Genomic DNA, 25,273 nt, shown 5'->3' on the forward strand with positions numbered 1-25,273 from the left:
TGAAGACACAACATTGACCTTGGTGGACCACTGGTTCCTTTCAAGTGGTATGAAATTCCTGCTTATACCACAGTAGGGATGCAAGGATGTTTTTTTGAGTGCATTATTGCTTGACTTTCCTGCATTTTAGACTGGGCGGGTTTTTGTGGAGAAATTTAATTATTTCACATTTGAAAGGATGGAATTAGATATCTCTGGCTGTGGTTCTTTGGGGATTATTTTGGCAAACCATTGCTCTTTGGAGATCTGAAGAGGTTTGAATGGTATGCAAAGATCTGGGTGGGAGAGATAAGCAGAGAGAGAAAGGGATAAGATGATCAAAAGTGCAGGGAAAATGTCTGGTTTTGAAATTTATTAGAGGGGCCCTGCTCATGTAATGGTCTTTATCTTGTCTGGAAAACCAGCAAAATGCTTAAATTACAGGACTATCCTTCCTCTGCAAACTTTATTGCAATTAGCTTACAAGTTTTCTCAAAACCCATTTCCTGTTTATTTCAGAGTCAATATATTTATTGCTTAATATGAGGGTCATATGAGCCATGGGATTTTTAATTTCAATATTGATTTAATTTGAATGTGTAGAACAGCCCAGCTCTTAGTTCCTGAATTCCAGGAAAAGTATTTGGAAACTCAGTCATACACTGCAATCAAAGTATTAAAAACTCTATTTTTATTTCTGGTCTTATTGCATGAATTTTTCATTAACTTTGTACTCTTGCACATTTATATGCTCAAGTCTACATTTTTTAATATCTACTGAGAGAATGTAGTTTACTATTTCCTCTTATTTTATAAATATTTTTTCTGAGTGTTTTCTGTCATTACAAGTAAATGCCTATATTAAAGAGAAGTCATTAGCTATCTGTGATGAAGCTGATGTTGCTCAGTGTAAAGTTTTGCTAAGCACATAATTTTATTCAAGTTTTAATCAGAAACTAAAAAGCTGTGAAATAACCAGACTCAAGGAAGACACAATTATCCATCAGAAAGTGACTTTGCTGTGGTTGTTCAGTGCTTTCAAAACAATCAAATTATACTAAGATTGGGGGGGGGAATAAGTATGTTTCAGCTATACAGTAATTTTTAACCACAGTGATCTAATAAGCATATCAATAAGAAGTTGCCAGCAGCGAATTGTATAAGTGTCTTCAAAACCCCAGTAATTTAGCAATCAAAAAATGTTTAAAACACTATTTTTATAGGATGATCATGATTAGAAAATAAGGGATGCCTTTGAAGAATTGTAAATGTCACGTTGTGGGTATCAAAGACAAAAAGAAAATGGAAATTTAGTGAGTATTTAAGAGATGTTCATTAGGCCTCTCTCCTGTCAAACAGGCTTTGTTGGGGAGTGCTGTTTCTCTCATTTGAAAACCAATGTGATTAAATTCTCACCTGTGCCCCTCAGTGAAATGTGACTGCATGAAATCAGCAGAGGGCTGGTGCTGAGCAGCACTGGTGGCTCTGCAGCACTGTGGTTGCCCTGTGCAGGGTCCCTTCCTCCCAGACAGCTCAGCCATCACAATCCTTAATACCTGTAGGGGGGCTCTTCTCCATTTAAAAAAATGCAGTGTGAAATTACTGCTGCATGGCAGACCTGCTACCTGCTGTAAGCATTTGCATGTTTCTTATGGACAGCATGCAAAAAAGGATTCATTTTTACATTAATGGCCAAATTGTTCAGACTGCCAAAGGACTCGTTTGTCATAGCAAGCTAACTCCTAAGTAGTTCAGCCAGACAGTCACCTTCCAGAATGATATTCTGTAGGAATTAGTCAAGAAAAGCTTTATGTGCTGACCACTTTGCTCCCTTCCTCTTTGCACTCCATCAATATTGACATTACCTTTCATTTGCTCAGTTTGGGTAAAGAGCAAATTTTGCATACATAAAGTAAATCTTTAACCATGTGTAAAATGAAGGAGCAGCATCTATCTCAGTTGTTTTAATTTTGTAGGCAACAGGGCTGTTTGCCAGCAGAGCTGTGCAGTGTGTGTCCAGCAAATTAGAATGCATAAAAATATGTCTTCCCCAGAGATGTCTGAAGGCTATCTCAACTTAGAGCAGGTTTTTGGTTGTGGGAAAGAAATAATATAATAGATGTGACTTTGACAAAATGATAGGTGACTGCACAGTGAAAAGTTCATGGGAACTAATGCCAAGTCTTCTGTAAAATCATCTAATAACAGAAATGAGGTAAAACATTCTGCTTAGTGTGCTTCTCCTATTATTTCAGACTCGCAAAAGTGCTGATACAGGATTTAATTATCTATATACGGGTGTACAGAGAATAATTCTTATTTTATTTCAAAATTGCTTTTATTTTAATTTAACTATATACTTGTAATATGCTCGGTGTGATCCTTCCTTGTGGCAAAATAAAATAAATATTTGAATAATATTATTTCCTTTAAAACTTTATACTCTTTAACCTTATTTTTATCTATTTGTATTATTATTTCTCATCTCAGACCCCAAAAATTTAATGATCTCATGAAAAAATGTCATGGAACTTAAATTCCAGACTGATCCTCCCACTGTGATATACCTCCCACTGGGAATATGAGATAACTAGAATTAGAACCATGTAAATCTTTCAGGCAACACAGGTTACCTCAGAAAGTTTAAAATATAGTTTGGATTTGATATGCTTGTTGAGATAGTCTCATTTTAGTCTAGGAAAGATATTGTAGTCTCTTTACACTGAAGAGATGGTGCTTTGTTTTAAAATGACAGGAACAGTTCTGCAATATTATTTGTATTATAGGAACAGGTATGGTATAGACAGGTAATAAGAACAATTACTCATTCCACAGGCTTCAAGTGAAAACTGCCAGATTTTTCAGAAATGTATTTTTAATAAGAAATTACTTTGATTCATGTAAATCTTTGTTTTTTACATCAGTTTATATTGGTTTATATTTCTATTGCTTGTGTTAGCATGTAAGATATATATATAAACTGTGTTACCTTCTGAGTTTCTGCTTCCTTGGTCACAATTGATTGCTGGACAGTACAGTGTTCAATCAAACACTTCCAGGCTAAGAATATGGCTACATTATGTAGGCCAGGTTAACATTTTGATTCCTATATCCACCATCAAAAGCCTAGGCCCAGCAAGCCAGATTGCAACACTTATGTAGGAGTTAAATTATTTTTATTTTAAACTGAGCCAATTTGGTTTTTAGGACCCACCGGCAGTTCTTGCAGTCCAGTGTAATATCTGACCACTCTCTCTGTCAAAAGTTCATGGGCTTAATTAATGTGTTTACATCTCCATGAGTGATTGATATACCCATGTGGGGATATCATGGGCAAAGTAACATCACACACAACGCTGAGTCTAGATGAGAGTGGCATTTTAATGTTAGAGTTAGCTTGGTCACTTCACACAAGCAGTAATATAGATAGAAATGAAATGTTGTTAGCTGCTTCTGAAGTTAAAATTGCTTGCCAGGGGATGTAAGTAACTGGTAAATCCTTCTGGTATAAAGGAAAAGATGCTATCCTCGTCAAACCCCATTGTCTGCAGTAAAAGCATGCACTCCAAGTATATATTTGGCATGTTCTTTATTAATAGTGTGCTCTAAATCTCTTTAATGCTGATTAGTTTATGCTCTCTTGTCCAGATGTTTGTAAGACCATAATGAACCTCGAAGTATGATTTATGTAAATGTATTGGACTGAAAATACTACTCTTCTTAGGACTTTAGAAGATATTCAATAAGAAGTGAGTCAACATGTGCAAGTCATTATTTACGGTGTTCTCAAGCGATCCATGAAATCCCTTCACTGGATTTGTAGAAGCATGGTCACTGTCTTAAGACTTGCAGCCTATAGAGAAGAACTTGACATCTGTTATCCATTAAAGTGGAAGTTGAGAAGGCATCTGGAACTCCATGCATGATAAGGGGTAAAGATTTCAGTTGGACAACACTCCTAAAAAGGATATTAGAATATCAACTTCCAAGGGGCGGGAACAAACCCCTAAACCAAACCCAGCTTTACATAAATAGCAGGACTTTGAAAACTTCTTGTGCATTTTTCTTGTTTTCCACTTTCTTTTTTAAAGTTTAGTGACATCTACCCATAAGTGTCACAAAAATCATCCTATGAGACGAGAAAAAATTATGAAAGATCATGCACAATATAAAGTCCTATATTAGTAAATTTTAACTGGAATTTTTGGGGGTATTCTAGTCACTTTAGGATAACTTTTAATCCTTCCTTTTGCAAGATAAACATAATTTATTTGCTAAATTAAAAGACCTCCTGAATATCCTTGTCAGAATACTATGAGTCTTACTCGAGCAAATGTCCTTTGCATTCACTGAAATACTATTGCAGTATTTTGATAATCCTTGCTTCAGTAAATTCCTTGTACTCCTTGTACTTAAGTAGATTTGATTTTCACCTAATTTCAAAATGGAATAATGTAAATAAAGGAATGGGCATTTCTCTAGCTTGCCAAATTCTATCTGTATGACTAAATCAACAAAATTTGTCAGCAGCTTTCACTTCTTAAAATAACTATGAATTGTAATTATGTGCATAATTTCATCTTTGCAGATTTCTGCAATTAAGATGCTATTTCAATATTTTGGATCCACTCCTAAATGTTTAAAATTTTTTTTTTTTACTCATCAGGGAGTAAAATTCTCTATTTTCCTGCATTAAATCTATGTCAGTAAGTCCACTAGGTTGCTTCTTGGGTAACAAAGCACTAAGTTTTTCCCTTTTCTAAACAAAGTAAAATCAATGCCTGAGAGAAGAGCTTTTGATTAAGCCAAATTTCCTGCCTAGATAGAATAATTGATGTATTCAGTAAGGAAGAAGTACAAACTCAAGGAAAATTTTTTCAGAGGGTTTCTACCATCAAAGAACTTCTTTTTTTTTAAATGATCCATTAATGACTGTTTTTTATTTGAGCTTCAGACACCTGAGAAGTGTATTTGTAGACCATTAAACCACTTGTGATTTTTTTTGCTTTTTAGTACTGATGCAGGACAGAAGTTTTTAAAACTGTGAGAGACTAATTTCAAATTCCCCTTACAGCATTTGTTATTTTGCAGAAAATGTTTCACTCAGTTATTGCTTGAAACACCTGTTATTTTGTCTTTATAAGTCATTTAAATTATCAACTGAGAGCTTAGTTTAAAGAAAAAAAATAGGTGTTCCAAAATGGAGGCACATTTGTGTGTGAATTTTCAAGGAAACATGTGCCTTATCTTTGTGAAAGCAAATTATTGTGCTCTACCAGATATTCAGTGTCAAATACCTCCAACTTCTTTATACGATAAATGAAAGTTCTTTAAAGAAAAATGTCTTTATATTTAGAGGTGAAGGTTGTTAATGATATTGATATCTTCTTGGTCAGGCAAGTCGTTCTGGCATTACATGAAATACATGTTGATATAGAATCATCCGACAATATAGTCACTGCTGTGTCTGAGTAATAATCAAAAAGGAAGTGAAAATGTGATTTAAGATAACTTTTGTGTTTGAAACACACAAAAATACATAAAAGGTTTGGGGGAGAGTTTTTATTTTTTTCTATTAATGGCAATGTTAATGTTTTCTCAAAGTGGAGTTCCTGTATTTTACATTTTTCTGTGGACAAAATAGTTAGCAGCATTTTCGATTCTGCCACTGCGATATTCCTTCCCCGAACAGTGAAGATAAACATGTGATGCAAGTATCTCCTGTTGTACAAATGTATGTATGTATGTTTTAAGTCTATGGTCAAAAGTTTTCCATCAAAAATAGAAAATTGTTCTTTGGTCTTTGTTTTCTTCGCTGTTGAATGCTTACAGCCCTAGGCTTCTGTGAAGATTGCTTTCTAGCAAATTCCCTTGTCTCGTTCCATGCCATTTTGGTGTTGGCTTTTTTACTTCTGTTCCTGAAGCAGCTGTCTCTTCATGCTAGATAACCCTCATATCCTTAGCTTCTTAAAATCTCTCCATAAAGCCTGCTTCTCTTAAATAGCCTTCCAGATTTTTTCCTCTGTACTCCTCACAGCACACCTACTTCCACATTTTCTAAATAATCTGAGATGGCAGCATAAATCCTACAAAGGCTTCTAAACAAGCTTGATAATATAGACTAAGTTGTGTGAATTAAGGTTAAACCTGTTAGAGCAATGGTTTCTTTTTCCATGGTGCTGCGGACATACATTCATGTGGAGTAGCAGTATTTTGATAATTCCAATTGTATCGTGCATACATGCAGGGAAATTCTTTGAATAAAAAGGCTGTCTTCCCTTAGCTCTAGATGCATTTATTCAGACCTCATACAATTCGTGTATAGGTACGCAGATTTTGTGCAAAAAAAGGTAGGTTTCGTGCAATTTTGTCCAGAAACTCAAGGTCCACGAAGTCCAGTGAGTATGTCCCTTAAAATGAGCAAGGAGATCCCTCTGACATCAAGAGGTGAAGTGACTCACTGCTTCTGGAGTACTGGGACGAAAAAAGAACGAAACCACTTTGTTCAACAGCTGGTACGGAAAGAGGCTGATGTTGCAAACTACACTATTAACCATGTTTTGTTTACAGTTGCAATATCGTAGTCAATACTTCAGTCTAAAAAATCAGGAAATAAATATTATGAGTATTACTACTACTGCTATAATGGCGGTTTGAAAACTTTTCCTAAATGTGGTTAGCAGGTTAGGGGTATTCAAATATAGAAGAGTTAATTCTTGCTGTCATGTATGTGGATAGGAGTGCTCGAAGTAAAACAGCGAGTTAGAGAGGAAACCTGGCAAGTGAATCCATTAATATAAAACCAGACCAAAATATAGTTATTTAAAATAACAACAAATGGTATTTTCTTAATGCAGGTAAACAATTTAATAGTTCACAGAGTAGGCAGTGAGGTGTGACCTTGACAGACAGATTCACAAATGGAGCAGTTGTATAAAATTTGCTATAACTTTTTTTCACAGAGGTTTTAGCATCAACAGAGTACATGTTCAAAATGCTAAAAGTGGAGGTGAAAATCACTGCCAGTTGTTCAAAACTGCCTTCCTTGCACAACAAACTGCATGGAGGAGGCAGTAAAAATTTTTCTGTAATATTAAAGCATTAAGGTGTGTGTGCATGCACATGTCTGTGTTTAACTGCGTATAAAATAATGCAGCATCCTAGATTGTGCAGCTGGAGTTGGCATTCTTAAAACAAATGGCTTGATGCTAAGGACCAATAGAGCTCTTTGTCATAGGCATTTACTAAAGTGAATTTGTAGCTAATCAATTTTTCTGTGAACTTCTCTGAAAGATTTATGTTCAGAACTCATAGTAGTAATTGCAAACCAAACCTGAGGCTTTTCACCTTGAATTTTATAGAATTTATTTCATCTGGCAGATTTGGATTTCAATCCAGTCATGTTTAAAGGGAGAGGGAGAGCAAACTGAGAAAATGATGAAGGACTTTCGGCTTTCAGTCACCTCTTAGAGCAATTGTACCCAAGAAAAACATACTTGGTTAAGCGATTTAAGAGTGATTACCTGATCTTCTTTTCTTATCATGTAGGTGAAAAAATCTCTGACCCCAAGCATCCCTTATATTCCTATAATTCTATTATTGTAGAGGTCTGTTCCAAATTTGTAAGAGACCTCATGTATAGCTGCCATAACTGATGAAAATAGTTTCCAGAATATCTCTTTGACTGTTTAGACATTCTGCTCTGGAGTAGATATTGCATTAAAACCCATCACTTTTGGCTGAAATTCTGTAAATACAATTTGCAAGATTTTATTATCATTATCTGATCTACAGGAATGAAAGATTTTTCATAGAAATTGTCATATTGCTCATGCAAGCCAATTTGTGTTCCACACATGAAAAGTGATAAAATTATTTCCAAAACAGATAAGTATATTGCACAGGAATCAATGAATTTGTAAGATACCTGCACAGTAAGTTGAACTGCTGGCTTTCCAGTTTGGTACTCCAGATACAAAGTTGTCTACATCATACATGAATCAATGGTTTATGCAACCCAGTACATGAAACATTGACCTAGAATTTTCCTCTGCTCCCTTTTTCCTAGTGAAGAGGCAGTTGGTATTAAAGGATTATCTGTGCATGAAGCTCAAGCTGGTTGGCCATTGGTCCCAACAGAACCCTTGTGTAAACAACATGAACAGACAAGTGGACAAAAAAGTGCAGGTCTGGAATTCAGGGTAAATTGAGTGAGAATTTTGCAAATTTGACAGGTGATTTAACAGCAGCTGCTGATACTGGTGATACAAGCCACTGCAGTGCAAGACGTTGGTCATAAAGCAGCAGCCTGTGAATTACTGTGACCTGTTAGGCTGGAGAAAGCGAATCTGAAAGGAAAAAGCATTAAAGGCATTAAAGTTCAAAGGGGAAAGAAGCAGTGTATATCTAGAAAAGATTAATGGAATTCTTTTAAAGGCTGGGTAGATAAACTTTAGTGCTAAATATGTTTCCAGTTTATAAGAGCGTTGCTGAGATATTTTTCATAATTTCCAAAACTCATTTGATCTACTGTATCTTTTGCAAATATTACCCCTTCGAAGCTTCAAACAGCAAAGAAATATTTACCATTTTTTCCCCTCCATCATGCATGCAGATTGGTTTTTTATTGTCTGGATGCTGGCATTATTTCTTTTCCTTTTTTAGAAAAAAAATATTGTTGAAGTATTTGTTTTGGAGAAAAATTCCACATATAAAGAACTACATGGACTATGCTAACAGGTATGAGAAAATATATTTCAGAAGGGGCTGGTCACAATTTAGGCCTAAGGGTACTGTCATACTCTCTTAAATTCAACTGGTTAGTTCCAGTAATTAATAATCTGGCATACAAAAATATATGAAAAGATAAAAATACGCTATTTCTGTGGAAGGGATCTTTGGCGAAATCCCATTTTTGAGACTTTTTCGTAGATCTGCTGTTACAAGAATGATTTATCTTCTTCGGTTTTTTTTGGAGCTACTTACAGAAAAGTTCTGTAAGTCTTAACCTGCATTTGAACAAACTAGCAGAGTAACCAGAGCTCTATACTGCAAACACAGCCTGTAGTGGTTGGGGAGTGCAAGCACTCCTAGTGGTTGCTTTGGAGAGAACTGGATTATGTCATGTCTTAGACCAGTATTACCAGTTGCAAACTTAATAGAATCACTGCAGTAACCTATCATGCTACATGAGCAAAAGTGAGATAATAAAAAATACTTGTCTAATTTTAGTGATTACTGCTGATAAGAATTAAGGAATGGCTTAGGTCATGAAACGCATTCAGAGGATAACTTGGCAGCCAGAGATACGGCGTAATCAGCTCATGAAAGACTTTCACTTATGCAATGAAATGGGAAGCCTGGGTCTTTTTTTCTTATAAACTATGTCTTTGAGAGAGATATTCTAGATAGGTGTCCTCTACATAGCCAAGGAAATTAATTGCAAAGATTTTTTTTTAAGACACCAATTACCTGAATATTTTGCTAAAACTTGCTCTTTCTGGGATGTCAATTGTTATGTGACATTTTTTCAGTATCCCTGTAGAGCAAAGAGGCTTGCTTTATCAGACTCATCTTGTCTGCCACTGTGGCAGCTGCATATTTGGCCTGATTAAAAATATTAATAAATTTAGATGAAAGAATTGATAAACAGCTATCCATCTGCAGATTTCTTGGCATTAGGCGCAGATAGGTTAGATCTGCAATTCCCCTGTCCACATTGTCAATCCTTTTTAATTCTGCCCTATCTGCTGACATTTGAAACAGCTGTTACAGCCCGAAGTCACAAAAAGAAAGATGTTACAAAACATGGATTCTTTCCAGTCCAATCATATTTATGTTTGTGGAATTAATGAAAAACTTAAGTCTGCAGAGAGGTCATTGATCAGTTGACTAAGTTGTGATTAACATGTTAGAAAAACCTGCTTGGTAGCTCTCAAGTCTGTGCACTGAATGATTTAAAGCTATGACTGTTTCCTGAGAGGGAAAAGTTCCATTCACAATCTTGTAACAAAGTTAGCAATGTAAACTGTGATGAAAACTATTTAACAGAAGAAGTTGGAAGGCTGAAATCAGTATTCACGATTTTCCCGAGGCTGGGCAAGTTCTCCAAGATCCCATCTAGGAGAGTGTGTTAGAAGAAATTCCACGTGCAGTGACAATCTTACCTAATAGGGGGCTGGACTGTTGGTTACTGTGGGCTGTGTCTTTAGGTCATGAAAGAGCAGAGACTAGAAGGCATTTCAGTCCAGATCATCTTTTCTGGCATCACTAAGTTCTGTTGTCAATGAAGTGTAAGAGGTTACAGCCGAATGAAGACAATGGAGAAGATTACTTATTGAAATGGACAGTAAGTGAACTTTAAGTGGTTGCTTGCTTGCTTATTATATGAGGATTTTTTATTGGGTTTTCCATAAGTAGAAAAGTAGTCAGACAACATAAAAAGGCACACAAAAATATATAAAAAATGTTTGGGGGGAAAAATCCCCCACGCCTAGAATTTATTTCCCTTAAAAAAATAAAAATTAAAATTACAGTTAGAAAGAAAGGTAGCCATGCTGGTTGTTTGCTTTAAGGATTCCACTTTCTACCCTTACCTAATTTCAAGCTGTCTTTGCAAGTGCTATAGATAGTTAGCAACTTCTAACTGCCCCTTTAGCCCTTCACCTTTTAGGGTTATGTTTTTAATATTGTTTTATCTTTGAGGTCTGCTTGTATTAAAAAGGACTGAATGCTTTGCTCTCATATCTAATGGCAGCTGTACTCTTCCTCAATGACATTTTTGCCTAGCATGTAAAACTGGGAAGTCTATTCTTCTTTGCTCTGTATTTCTAGGGATTCTCGTAACATCTCAAAGCTTCATCTTCTACTGCATGCTGTAGCATTTGAAGTGTTGAAATATAATCTCTACCTTACTTTACAAACACGTGTAAACTAAGGATAGAAGGAGTGAAGGGATTTGGGGCTTTTTTTGATGGGAATTGAATTGTGTCTAGGTTGTCACACTGTTTACCTGCTGAAACTTCACTAAAATTTCCTATGAAAAATGTCTGAAAGCAATAAGAACAAGTTTATAAAAACATAATTTTGGAGCACTGTTTGTCCCCTCTGAGTTGTGATGTTTATGATTGACTTATGAACTCTCTATTCCTGCAGAATTTTATTGATGATACAGAACACTCTTTCCACATTGAATGAGTTGTCATGTCTACCCTGATCTTCAGCTGTTTCGTTAGCACAATTCATTTTAGGAATAGTGATTATTCAAGTGTTTATTCAGAATTATTTCCTGCCATGGGAGTGACAGGGGGAAGTGTTTTCTGTTTTATACGTTTGTGAAAAATGCACAATCTTTAATAATCTTGGTTTCACTATTACCTGGACATGCAAGGTGTCAGATATCTCTGTGCTATCCAGTAAATAGACTTGGGAAGCACAGTATAGTATCTTTCCACAAAAACTGATGGAAGGCTTATTTTCAAGCCAAATGCCTCAAAACCTTTCAATTTTCCAAATTACTGGTAAAGGTTTTGTTTTAATGCTATATATTGTAAATACAATATATTTGGGGTTCACTAGTATAATTATACTTTGTGAGGGAGAGGAGAGAATGTGTAGCCTTTCAGAGAAGAGCGAGGCAGTGAGGTTTTTGCTAATGGTTGTATGGTAGTGGAAGCCAGGAGTTGTTGCTTTGAGCATTTTCCCACCTTCTTGTTTTCCATTTCACAAAAATCTTACAGCTGTACAAGCATATGCATTTTTCTCAGGATCATGGATTAAGGGATGTGTTGATCTATAGATTCACTTGGTCTACAGTTCAGAGGCTCTGAGAGGGAGGAACCAGTGTTCTCTTCTCTGATCAACTTACAGTGTTTCCCACTCACCAAAAAAAAAAATTCTAAGTCTGTAAATCTGTATCTTCTGAGGCTGTAGCTGAGTTGCCACTGTAAACAATTGGCTTACAAGGTCACAACTGATGCAGGTTTTCTGAGAGTGAGGTAAGTAAGCCCTCTACCTGCCTGCCAAATGACTAATGCACAAGCATTACTTAAGGAAACTTGGTGTGTAAATGTTGGCCAAATTCTTTGCATTCCAAATTAATAATTTCTAGTTTTCATAAATTGAAACACTGGAATTATTCCAAAGGTTGAAACCTCCATTTCATAGTGTGCATTGAAATTTCAGGGACTGGCATATCTGAATTTTTGTTTCAGAAAAGCAGTACTGTTATCTCTCACAACCTCCACTAAGTCTTTAAATATGTTGTGTGATGCAGAGTGATCCTAAGTAAACCTGTTTGTGATTTTGTTTGTATGGAATGGTAGCAACCTTAGGAGCTCAGGGACACATCTAATATAGTATATCAGTGCTAAAGCGATGCTTAAATGTCCTTGTACTGGATATTGCAGAAGCTGAAGGGTGTTCAGAAGTTTGTTGCTGCATCTGCTCTTATTCTACTACTGCAGTCATACTACAACTTCTAACCAAGGTTTTTGAAAGCTAATATGAAAAACTAAGGCCTTAATTCCATATTTTTCATCCAAATCACTTTTTTAAGTGCAGCTGGTCTCTTCTGAAAAATTAAAAAAACTTCTTGCATTTTTTTAAATTATTTGCTACATACTAAGTAGGAGTAAGCAAGAGGAGGTAAAATACACTCTACATTTTAAAAAAAATCCCATCCCTCCAGTAATCCCTCAGACCTTACACATATTTATTCTGGGTTATTGTTTTTAATTGTATTATTCAGTTGCTGATATTTTTCCCTGTTCTCTGTGTATTCTGCTCTCCAGTAGGGCTTTGAACTGGATTTCTTGACATAAGATCTGATGTCATTGTAGAAATGCTAAAAATGCTACTTTTTATGAAAGAAAAGTGGATTTTAAAGAAAAGTCAATACTAAACTGAGTGAAGGTGTGGCTGTGGAAGGATGATCTGATTGTTGCAGTTGTGTAATCCTTCAAATTTACATGCTCATTAACAATATTTATATGCCTAAAGGCTGTTGAGGCAGGCAGATTGCGCCTATTCACCTAGACACTGTGTAAACATGAATATGAAAAATACAGTTATTCATAAAATAGCTACAAATGAGGGCAATTTTCAAATATCTGGTCTTGTATTGGTGCCTTCATGGACTCTTATTCATACATTTTTCTTTGTTATAGTGTACATGACAGAGAGATATGACAACGGAAAATATTACACTGCTAAAGAAAACTTCTGTTTTCTCTTTTCTGAGAGCTAATGCTGGGTCTGAATGATGTCAGATCTAGTGATGTCTGAATAACGATCATGTACAAGAAAGGAAAAAGTTTTAACAGAGGGAGGTGGGGTATGATCTTGTAAGTTGTGTAGTATTTACAGCCACGTTTAGCAGGGAAGCCAAAACCATTTTTGTTGCTACTGTGTCATGTTGTTAGGGAAAGAACTGCATACAAAGAAAATTGTGGCACGTGAAGAGAATGACAAATTAGGTTTGCCAAAGAAATTAATCAAAAACTGTAATTATGGTTATTAATACCTTTTGCTGCTTGGGAAAAAAAAAAAAGTGAACAGAACTAGCAGAGTTTGCAATTACTATCAGTCCTGCTCCTGTTGCATAAGACTGTTTTCTTCAAATATCCCTCCATGATATTTGTTCTTAAGAGATTGTAGCTCTCACTTTGCCTATGACTGATTTCCCAAGAACCACACTTTTACAACGTAATTACCTTCACTCAACATGACAGAACTTCTGTCTTTGCAAGTATCGGACCAAACCTTCCAACAAATTAGCTATGTCATTATGTGTATTAATATATGTCACTTCTAGTTTTCCAGATAACATAGGCATTTAATATTAGCCTTACAAGAGGATTTATAAGAAAAGGACAAAGCAGAGCAAGAATTAAATACCTCATCTAGAACCTTCACATGTTTGTTATAGCTAGTCTTGTGCTGCCATTTTGCTACTAATTTCCATTAATATGCAGCTACTCTCTTCTACTGTCACTGCAAACTAAGAGCAGTTATTTCCTTTAAGGTCTATTCTGCTAGCTTTGTATCCTAAAATATAAACCCATCATTGTTTTGTGTGTAATTGGTTAAATCAAATAATATATTTGATTCTGTAAGCTTTGAAAGTAGGAGTGATATCTATGAATGGTGCCACTAGGAAATACTTTTTGATTTTTGCTGTTCTCTTGTGTGCAGAAGACTTTATATAATTCATGAGAACAGCTTTGGGCTAGGAAAACATCACGTCTTGCATTTTGCTTCTGTGGAGAGCTTGCCTGATAAAATTATTGTATTGGCTAGATAAACATCCCAAACTGCAAAGCACTAATAATCTCTCTGCTGGATATGTGTGGATGGTGTCAGGGAGCACTACTGGAAGAGACAAAAAGGGTTGTTTCAGTCCCTTCTGACAAAGACAACATTTGATGAAAGGTAACTCATTAAATTGTCGAAGTAGACAGGTTTGTGTTGGTCTTTGCCTTATCCCAGTACCATTTATCCAGCCTTACTGTGGTTTACTAAACATGTTTCTTCTGCCAGCTAAGGTATTTAGACTGATAGTTCAGTTGGTAGCAGTCTGCCTGGAGGCAAAGACTGACACATGATAGCCAACGTAAATGGCTAGTGTTGCACAAAATAATTATTTTATTAAAAAAGTAAGAAAAAGCAACCCAAAACTTGTGAATCATACCAAGAACTGTGATGACAACAAGTTATTTAGAAATTGTAGTGTGTATTGTCTGTGAAAGCCTCTGTAAACATCATTCAATGTTTTTAACTGTAATGATGACACAGGGTGTTTCATAAGCCCTTTGTTTCAGTCCTAGCCCTGAAGCAACCTGTGGTGGGTTGGAGAGGGGAAGGAGCAGAGGGGATGCAGGCAGTAGTAAAATAATTTATTTTAGGTTATGGACCCTGGTGGAGATGTAAGAACAAGTTAAATAGATGGCCATAGTAACTGCAGCTGTGAATAGTAAAAGATCCTTCCAGAGACTCTCTGAAAATTGCAAAAGGTTTTCTTTTCCCAGGCACTCAGCTGGATGCTACTCTTGTAGCAAGAGTACTCTTGTCAATTTACAAAACATATTATCAACAATATGTGATCAGTCAAGGGAAAAATTCCTTGTAAAAACATTGGACTGAAGAAGGCTAATAAAAATCTAAATGGGATACAGAAAAATAAAAACAATTATTTACTCCAAAGATTAAGGAATGGTAGTAATACTACCATCACATGTTCTGTTCTCTCCTCAATTTCTTGTGAAATTTGTTCTTCCAAATGTGGGCATTTGGTATCCCAGCTACTTAAGGAAGAGCAGGTGTTTGTAAGAAAGTCATTGCTGATCAGTCTGTGGAACACATCCCCTACAGGCTCTACTTACAGTGCACTGCAAGACAGACGTCTGAAAGAATGTCTTCTCACTGCTCTCCCTGCCTTGTTTCCACTGAGAAAAGTTATACAGTTGTGATGCTGATAAAGCAAGTGCCAATTCCTGTGGTAGACACAACTTCAGTTATTGCCAAAATCAGATTTACTAGTTCAGTGCTCTCCAGTAAAAGAAGTAAGCTGCTGCAAAGGGAATAACTTTAATTATTCCTGGATTCATGACAGGAGAATGCCATGAGGTATTACACTTACATGAGCAGTCAGAAGTTAGAGTTCTCAGAAATTCTGAGTTATATTCCAGTTATTTTAATTTATTTCTAGGGGTTCTATGACTATAAATCTATTTTGAAACTTGGCATTTAGATGGAGCTTTTAAAGAGGACATTCAACTTGCTTAAAATGCAAAAAAAAATCAACTGCCTGCTTAAAATGGAGAGCAGTCCTATGCAATCTGCAGTGCAGTTCACTCATTCTGTCCTTGTTCCATTTGATTAATGAAAACAATGTATTTTCTCTTCTTCTGCTAGTGATTAATACTTCTCCATTCTTCTTTGTTTTTGGTGGCAGATTGCTGGGGAGAGATTTCACTGTAAATTGTTTTTGATATCAAGTTTTAAATAGGCTTTGCCAGCCTGCTTATTTTGTGAAAAATGTTTCTCAGTTTCTAGCAGTGTATAGCCCAGACAGTGCCTACTTTATGTCTCTGTTAAAGAGAAGGGGAGTTTAGGAGAGGCCTTTCAAAGCTCTACACAAATCACTACAGCTGACAGTGCAAAGTGAAAGAGAACAGCTTGTCTGCTGCTTCCTTCCCCACGTCTACATAGTAGGTGTGTGGGGCAGTATGAGTAGCAGGCAGAAACTAAAACACAGTTACTTACTGGCCTTGGTAAGAACAATTTCTTCTCCTGGGTACATGGTTTGAGTTAAAGCTCTAATGAGTGTTGGGGTGCTAAAGTAATCCTTTGAAGCCACTGCTGTTACTGACACAGACAAAAGTTGCTCCCTGAATTCTCCTTGGGGAAACAGTGTCTCCAGTTCTGACTGGATATAACTCATGCCACCTGGACCTTGGCACTGATGCAGGCCCTATTTTTAAACAGTATGTTGGACTACTGTCTGTGCTGGTGATTCACACTGTGCCAAGGATGTTCCTGGACACAGGAATGCAACCATCCCTTTCCACAGGCATAACTGTCTCTGGATGACTTCTGGACAAAGCTGAATCTCCCAGATATCCCTGGGCAGTCTGGTATTCAATACAAGCCAAGGAGCAACAGGCAGTTCACGTGCAGATGACCTGCTTTGGAGGAACAGAGAGGATGATAATATAGATGGGGACTGCTGTGCACATGTTGGCCTCCATGTTGCAGAAAGATACATTCAAGTCAAATTCATTTTACTGGAAAATAGCTTACAAAACCTTTTCCTTGTTGGGCTTTTAGCTTTTTCAGTTTTTTCAATTCTTTGGTTTTTACTGGTGATAAACTCAGCTGATGCTCAATTTCTACTCATGCACTAAGATTAGCTATGAGTATGTTTTTTATTATGTTTGCATAAAAGTTGGGAAATGCATGCTGAGGCATGCAGATGTAAAACTGGTGGAGGTTTGTCAGCGTAGCCTCAAGCATGAGACACCTGTATATAGGATAATACAGCTGCCTTCTATACATGTGATCCAACCACCATGTACATGCTTTATTCCTTTAAAAGCAACCTCCAAAATAAAAATGTAACTATCAAAATTGTCTAACGCTGTCTTATGTATAACCTCCAAGTCAGAGTCAAAATACAAAGTGTGGTTTTTTTATCAGGAACCTTAATCTGCAAAAATCCTCTTTGCATTTGAGTGTGAACTCCACCCCTTAAGCAAACACTTTGTCCTGGTTTCAAATCAGATTTTCACTACAGAGTTCCCATTAATTAAATTGTGGGAGTAGTTTCAGCCAGCAGCTCCTTGCATGGGTACCCTTTCACTTGTAGCTGGTGAAAGGTGATGTTCTTCTGCCTGGCTGAGGAAAAATCTATACAATCATAAGGACAGCTCAGTGTCCAAACTCAGTCATCACCAAGAGTCCCTTAAATGATTTAAAAAATAAGTGGTTTCTTCTCATAATTTCCTTACCTTCCAGTCATGTTTTTCTCAGCTACATTTGCCTAAGAAGCCAAAACTCAGACATGGTGTGACATTGCCTGACCTACCTCCTTCTCTTTCCACAGGCCTTTTACCCCCCAGCTGTTGCTGCCAGCTCTGTTCAATTAACCTCAACGGGAATGCAGTTGTCCCTCTGTGGTTCATCCTGTTCAGGATTAATGAACTGTGCTTTAAACCAAGAGAACTGCTGGTAAAAATTAGGTATAATTTCATTAGAAAATTATGTACTCCTAATTAATGAAGGAGGTCATCTGAGGACTTGACAGAATTGAGTTTAACTGGAGAAAAATACTCACAGATCAAATATATGAAGTTTGCTACTTCCTTTTAATCATCTCTCTCTCTGTGGACACCTTTTGTCACCAAATGTCCTGTTTTCTGTCTCCCTGCCGTCAGATCACCACCAAGGCATGTTGCTGGGAAGCATGGAGTAGAGGCAGCAGTAAAATTAAGTCACTTGTTGTGTGGCCAGTTGTTTCTTCATCTTCTGTTTCTGAGTGATGAACACTGTGTATAATATGATTTATTTAAGTGTTACAATGCACAGACTGGTCAAAATACTGAGTTCATTGCTTCTCCGGTTACAATCCGAGAAAATTCCTGGTATTTGCCATTCATGCTGATCCTGGGAAAGTTTGCAGTCCTTCAGCTTCTCAGTAATGCTTGTTTGGTACATTCGAGCAAAAGCTTGGGCAGTAACTTAGACTTGTTCAGCCTCTCACTTTCTGGATATTAAAAGTAATTTTGATAGACACCTAGACAAAGAAAATTAACAAGGAGCTTGACCAAGAAAGTACTGACAAGCCAGGGTAGTGACAAGGGGAGACAACAGAGGTAAATAACTGTTTAAAAAACAGGCTTAAAAAAACAAGTTCAAAAAAGACAGCTCATCAAGAATTTTCAAATACTGTTTCTGGCTGGTCATACACAGCTTTGTTTATTACTTCAGAGCTCTTGACTCTTCTGTTATGGCACAGTATTTAGTAATCATGCTGTAGGAGATCAGGTGAACAGCACGGTTTCCAATGTTTCATATTGTGTCATTGAAGGAGACCATAAAGTGATGAACTGCACAGTTGTCAATCAGATATTTTGGTCTTTTATGCCAAAAAAACCCTGTGATGTTTGGTACTTATGTCTCTAAATCATGCCGTTGTAATATTTTTTTCTTAGAAAAAATTTATATGGGTCCTTCTAAGTTCTAAAAATATACTTCTATCTCTCCAAGTAAATGTATCCATTATGGGAAGGATATATCTATAAAAAATAGATTGAATCCAGGTCTTGGATGTAAAACTAAGTCTAATGACTGGATTTTTGATGATATGATACCAAAATAATTTTCTGTACAATATATTGTAAAGGGCCAAATATCCACCAATCACAAAATATGCAAGTTTGTATTCTGCACATGTGAAGGATAAGGAGTTGATACGTTTGAGTCAAAGTTCCTCACAGTGTTTTGTTTAAGTGCTGGAGCCAGTCAATGTGCTAGCACACACACTTATGTTTCAGCATATGAGAGCATAAAATTAGCCAAGCACAAAAATATCTGTTAGCCGTCGTTTTATGGGGGATGGTACTTTGGTTCTGGTGTACTCCACTGTTATAGGTTCTAAAGAAATTAAGTGTTATCTTCAAATGTAATTACCACAGAAGTCATGGAAAATAGGATTTTCAAAGCAGTCCAGGGAAACTGAGGACCCAGTTCTTAGTAGTCAGGAACATAATATACCGAGTCCCAGTCCCAGCCTTGAACATGCCAGTATCAAGGGAGCATTCTGTTACTTGTCACAGGTTTGTTGTAAGCTAGCCAGCTGATGAGGTTTCTGCAACACTAAGTGGTCTTATATAGTGAAATATTTCATATCAAGTTCTGTTTGTCATGAGAAAGAATGTGGTTTTTAGCTTCTGTGGGGGCAAAGTTGTTGGGTTTTGTTTGGTTGTTTGGTTGTTTATTTTTTTCCTGAACAGCATTATGGGCCAAATGCTCGATCCTTTTATGTCAAAGGCGAAGTTTGATTGAAGTGAGACCAGAATGTATGGGTATGTGCTAAATCAGATATTTTTAAACGCATGCCACTTGAGATTGTGGAGGAAAAAACATGCTCATAAATACTTGTGATTTGTTTGAAGTCAGAGTACATTTCTCTCTGTGGGTCTATTTATAGCTTCAGGATAAGAAATTCTTAGGCTTAGTAGCAGGAACTGATGAGTGAGACTTTCACATACTCAGAAGAAAAGCATGAGTTGTAATTTTCTGTTTCTTCAGACTAAAGAAAATTCATGAGTCTTGTAGCTGGGACATAAAATTAATCCTGCTTACTCAGGAGAACCTTAATCACAATGCAGTTTTCTACTTGAACCATGGTATCTGTAGTACTCAAAGAAGTCAATTCTCACAGAATATTTTTTCGTCTGTCGTTGTCTCTTGTTAAAATAGACCTTTGATTTTTCCAGTGACCAGGATTAGATTGTAATGTAATATTTTTATATTTTTAGTTTTTATTCTGTTGCTATATTAAGACCAGAAACACAAATGGATTCCTGTGAATCCTGAAGTGTTCCCTTTTTTTTTTGCTGCTGGAGTCCAGTTCTATACAATATCAGCAATCAACTTCTATACCAAAGCCAAGCAGTGACAGTTGCAATAATGAATATTTGCTGCAGACCACTGGTATGAAAATAGCACAGTGCTACAAGCCTGCGTCACCAGAAACAAATCTTCCATTTGTCTGTGGCTGAATTTCCAGCTCAATTTTAGAACATTTATCATTGAAATAGCTCTTATAACACTGTCATAATATAGTGTTAAGGAATGCTGATTCAGTTTACAAGGCGTGAACTCAAATGCCTTCCTACTTCTTTTTGGTGTGTTTTTTCTTAATTTTTTTAAATCCCTTATACCTTTAATGCTGTACCATGTATTTAGGGCACTGAACTGTGGACAGGCAGCAACATTGTAATATATTCGAAGTGACCCATGCTGGTTAGGTTAGAAGTTCTTGCAAGGAAGGGAATTGGATTGCCTCTTTGTAAACTTACTTGACATCTTTTAGAATGTTTTATCCTTAATCTCTGCTGAAAATTCTCAACTTCATATGAGGACAAGCAGCTTTGCATCTTTGAATGCGTCATGGCTTTTACGTGGTGAACTTCAATGGCTTTCTATGTATGTTTTAATGTCATTAATGTATTTGCATTAGTAGAATATAAAGTGTATTCATATAGGGCACCTTTTAAAAATGCAGAATATATGCACTGAACTTTGATTATTTTTTGAGATGAAGAACATGCTGATGACATTTACAATTTTTAATTTTTATATACTATGCTGCTTTTATTCATGCATCTCAAAATATCCAAAATAGCTATCATAATTGATTGTATTTTCTTTTCACTTTAAAATAATTACATGGTGAAATATTAGATCAGCATAGATACAGAAAGTCAGATGCTTGAAAAATAATATAATCTGCTGTTATTTAAGCTTTTTAAGCTTTTTTTTTTCTTTCATTCATTGCCTCAGGTTTTGCTTTGGAAAATAAAGAAATTATGATCTATATTTTGCTTAGGGCTAAATACTGACCATTACACTGCAAAGCTGGCAATGGTGATTGATGTACATATCCAATTTCTTGCAAGATTAGAATGAGCACCAACTTTGCCATCAATCCTGAGAGAACGTTAATGTCCCTTTCCCCTTGCTGGGCCATCTGCCCTTTGCCTTCCATTTCACTGAGAGTGCATTGGCTAAGCCTACTACTGTACAGTAGTACCAGGATGCAGAAACTGATGTTTTAAAAGCAGTGTTAATGCTTTTAAAGTAACGGGGTTTGGGCTGGGATTGGGTTTTGAGGAAAATAATTTCACTGCAGCAATTTTTGACTGACTGACAGCAAACATCTAATGGAATTCTCTGGGATGGGAAAGGAGTGATTAGCTTACTCTTCAGTTTTGTCGACAGATCTTCAAGGGCTTTATTTATTCATCAGTTTCCCAACAAATGGCTTAATATTTCAAAATATATATTTTTCGGAAACATTACTTTTTAAAAAAATCATAAGGAGAGACTATTCAGCAAGGTAACACCATTCCTTCTGCACCGATATTTGACATCTCCAGTACCTTCAGGATACAGCCACTTTCAGGCTCACTTGCAGTAAAAAAAAAGCAAACTGTGATTTGACCTTGAGTGGAACTTTATTTTTTGCTACATGCTTTAATGCCTGTCAATACATAGAATATTCACATGAAAAACTCTGCTTTCTTGGGTTTATGAATTATAATTTTTAAAAACCCTCTGGGCGAGTATGTAGAAACATTACAAAATACACAATATATAGAACTTAATAGAGCTTAAAGGGTCGTATTCCCACTGACTGAAAGGGAATCATATTTGTGTAGATATTTGTTCAGCCAGCTTCAAGTCCTCCAGTAGGAAATATTTTTGGATCTGTGTAGGTAGGCTATTTCCAGGCTTCATAAACTTTAATATTAGAAAGAATTTCCTCATATCTAATTTAAATCTCTCTTGATGTAATCCAATAGTCCTTGTTCTAGTAGGAGGGATCAAGGAGAAGAGTACATTCTCTTATTTTTAGCTACCTTCTACAGATATGACAAACGTTGTCAGTGCTTGCCCTTTTTCTTCCATACTCACAGTTCATGTTTACCAAACATCTAATTTATTTTGGCTCCCTCCATCACAAACCCTGTCTTGTTGCTTTGCATTCGTATTGCTTCTGGATTAAAGCAAAGCAAGTAAATTTGGGGTTTTTTTTGACATTGCTGTCTCCAGGATGGACACGGCTTCCAGAGCTGATTAGAGGAGGAAGAAATATTTCCTAAATCTTTTGCTTTGCACTTTCAGTGTGGTGGGGACATATTTTATAACACATTGTTAGAAGGGATCTGTGTTCATCTTGTCTGTTACTGAAAGATTTTTCTGAAAACCAAGCAAATAAACAAAGAAAACAATCAAAATGAAATAAACAATAAAAGCTCCCCAAAAGCAGTACTGGGGCTGTTGTTCATAACTCTGTTTTAATAGATCAGATTAAACCTACTGAGTGTAGATTCCTGCAATTGTCTTTACTGAAAAACATCTAATTTTCTAGACTGTTTCTTCAATGCATTAAAATTGTTTTGATTCAGGTCTCTCAGTGTGTTTTCATTGCTTCCAGTTTGATATTGCATGCTAAGCTACTGGGAATGTTCTCCGTTAACAAAGTTTTTTACCAGTACTAGTCTGCACCACACCACTGTGGTGCCAGTTAGTTGTGTCCCTTCTGCATCAGAGCACATACTTAGCTCTCTAAGTTACAGAATTGTTATTTTGTCTATTCTAATAGGCAGCAATTAAATAAAGGACAGTACAGGTAGAACATCACTAACACCAAGGGATGTGTGAAACCAAAATGAGCTATGCTGGAAAGTACCCAAATCCAGGCATATCTCAGCAAAGCAACTAAGATTTCTTTTGGGGAAAGCTACTACTCAGTAGGCTTAATATGATCAAATACTGTGCTGCAAAGGCAGAACAACTTCTATCCTTTGTCTCCGTCTCATGTCCCCTTCCTGCCATCTTCTTCACTGCCTCAGTGCTGGATCTTGCTGTCCTCCACCCTGCTAAGTACTTAACAACCACATGATACTGCCATATCCAAACATCATGTATAAATTATTCAAACTACAATATCATTGTGTATTTTTTCTCTCTTTGGTTTGGAACTACTGAAAAAGCACAAGTTCTTCGGTGCAAGAACTAGGTTACCAGATTTGGGTATATATCTTGCTTGTAGTCTTTCCAAAAATACTACTGATATGAAGAATGAAAATCTTATTAGTGTTTGTTTAGGTCTCAGATATGGAATGTTGTATATTTAGTTACTGTTATTAGTATGTATCATTATTATGCAATAATGGATAATAATGTGTATGTGTATTAATAATTACCTTCATTTTTTTAGTGTTAGTGTTGGGAAAAAATCAAGTGAAGTATCAATTTAATTTTTAATTATTTTTTTTACCAGCTATAAAGGACAGACAATTATTTTCATTTTAGTTTTATTAGTACAAGATGTTAAAACTTTAGCTTGGCTAGCCAATCAGCATAAGTATTGTGTGTTACTATGACTGTTTATTCATCTGAAGTGGTGTGTATAAATTTTAACTGCCAATTGTGCTGGTCATTTACATTACTTCTTTTATTGCACTGTTCTTCTGTTGTACAGTACAGTCTTAATGACATTTCTATTCACTTTATGAGTTCAGTGTTAGCAGACTGCAGGAGACAACACACGGCGTTTCAATACATGGGAGTACTGTATTTTGTAACCACACAAAATACAAAGAATAAGGTCAGGTTTAGTTCATTACCATTAGCCATCACCAGCACAATCTGTCTCTCTGTGTCATCACAGCACTGGGATGTAAACAAGCAAACACAAAAGGTTACACAATTTTTTTTGTTTTCATTTGTTTCCATCTCCTCTCTTTGCCCACAGATGCTAACACAGGGACACCAGCAATATCAACGACGACAACAGTGGAAATCCGGAAGAGCAGTGTTATGACAACTGAGATCACCTCTAAAGTGGAGAAAATCCCCACAACAGCCACTAGCAGCAGCACTTGCCCTTCCGTTGAGACTGAGGAAGAAAAAGCAAAAAGACTGCTGTACTGTTCACTATGCAAAGTCGCTGTCAACTCTGCCTCACAGCTGGAGGCGCACAACAGTGGTGAGATGGAGCAGTGCTTGCTTGCTTCCTTTTTTTTCTTCTGTCTCAAGAGCGCTGCAATTATCTTCCCCTGAATAGATTAGATCTCTTACAGCAGGGGACAAAGAGGTGGCAGAAAACTGGCAATTACACGGAATTCATTAACTATTAAAGTATAAAAATGACAGGGAAAGAGGCTTTCAGAAAAGGGAAAGAAGGGAATTTATTGGAGGCAAGTTGCACACTTTCTTACACTTTAGCTTTTGCAGCTTCAAAACCTTATCGAGCTAAATGACAGCTCTGCTTCATTATCTTTGGTGTTCACAGTTTGCATAGTTTTGCTTGTGCCAGTTAGCAAACTGAGTGTGAATGCCATTAGGTTTGTTTGAAATCTAACAAATTAAGGCTGAAAGAGGGAGCATCAGTCAGTCAGAGTTCAATGATGGGAGTTAGAGTTCTTAGCTCCATATTGTCTGCTAATAAATAACTTGCTAAAATTATGTCTTTTCTCTTTGTTTTCATCAACTGATAGCAGCTGCTGCATGAGAGTTAAATGATAATTGCCTACCTCCATCTTTCTTAAACTTTTTCTTGTCATTAGAGCTAGTAGCATCAGTAATTTCCAGTAGTAGAGAGCCACTATTCACAGTCACTCATGTTATTGATTGGCTCTGTGGTGGGTGGGGTTAAAAGATCTGGGGATTTGATATGGTGGCAATAACCTATAGCTATCCTACAGAAAGTTCCTGATTTTGAATGTGAGGGACTACCTGTTACCAAGGGTAAGTAGAGTTAAGAGACAGAAAGAGAACCTTAATTTTGAAATGCAGAGACAGTGATAATATTCCTGGAGCAAAATGATCAACGGCTTTATGATGCAATGAAAAAATAAATAACTTTGTCATATCTATAGACTTCAAATTAGAATGGAAATTATAACTGGTTGGCATTCATGAGAAAAAAAATTCCATCAGTTTTGCATGCTGTTTACTATATGCCAGAGCTTCAACTGGTGAAGGTTCAACTTCATAAAGG

At 36.4% G+C, this 25,273-nt stretch overlaps 1 protein-coding gene across 4 annotated transcripts in view; it reads left to right on the forward strand.

Annotated features, from left to right (window-relative positions):
* The window catches only part of ZNF385D (zinc finger protein 385D), a 423,741-nt gene that overhangs the window by 385,869 nt on the left and 12,599 nt on the right, over positions 1 to 25,273 (forward strand). For all 4 annotated transcript variants that reach the window (XM_042042823.1, XM_042042822.1, XM_042042821.1 and 1 more), the window contains one exon: positions 24,026 to 24,259. In XM_042042823.1, the coding sequence (XP_041898757.1) occupies positions 24,026 to 24,259 (234 nt within the window). The remainder of the gene's footprint in view (positions 1 to 24,025; positions 24,260 to 25,273) is intronic.

This window comes from Corvus kubaryi, unplaced genomic scaffold, assembly GCF_017639235.1.
Source record: "Corvus kubaryi isolate FWS band 111438036 unplaced genomic scaffold, C.kubaryi_AGA036_p1.0 37398, whole genome shotgun sequence".
Taxonomy (NCBI): Eukaryota; Metazoa; Chordata; class Aves; order Passeriformes; family Corvidae; genus Corvus; species Corvus kubaryi.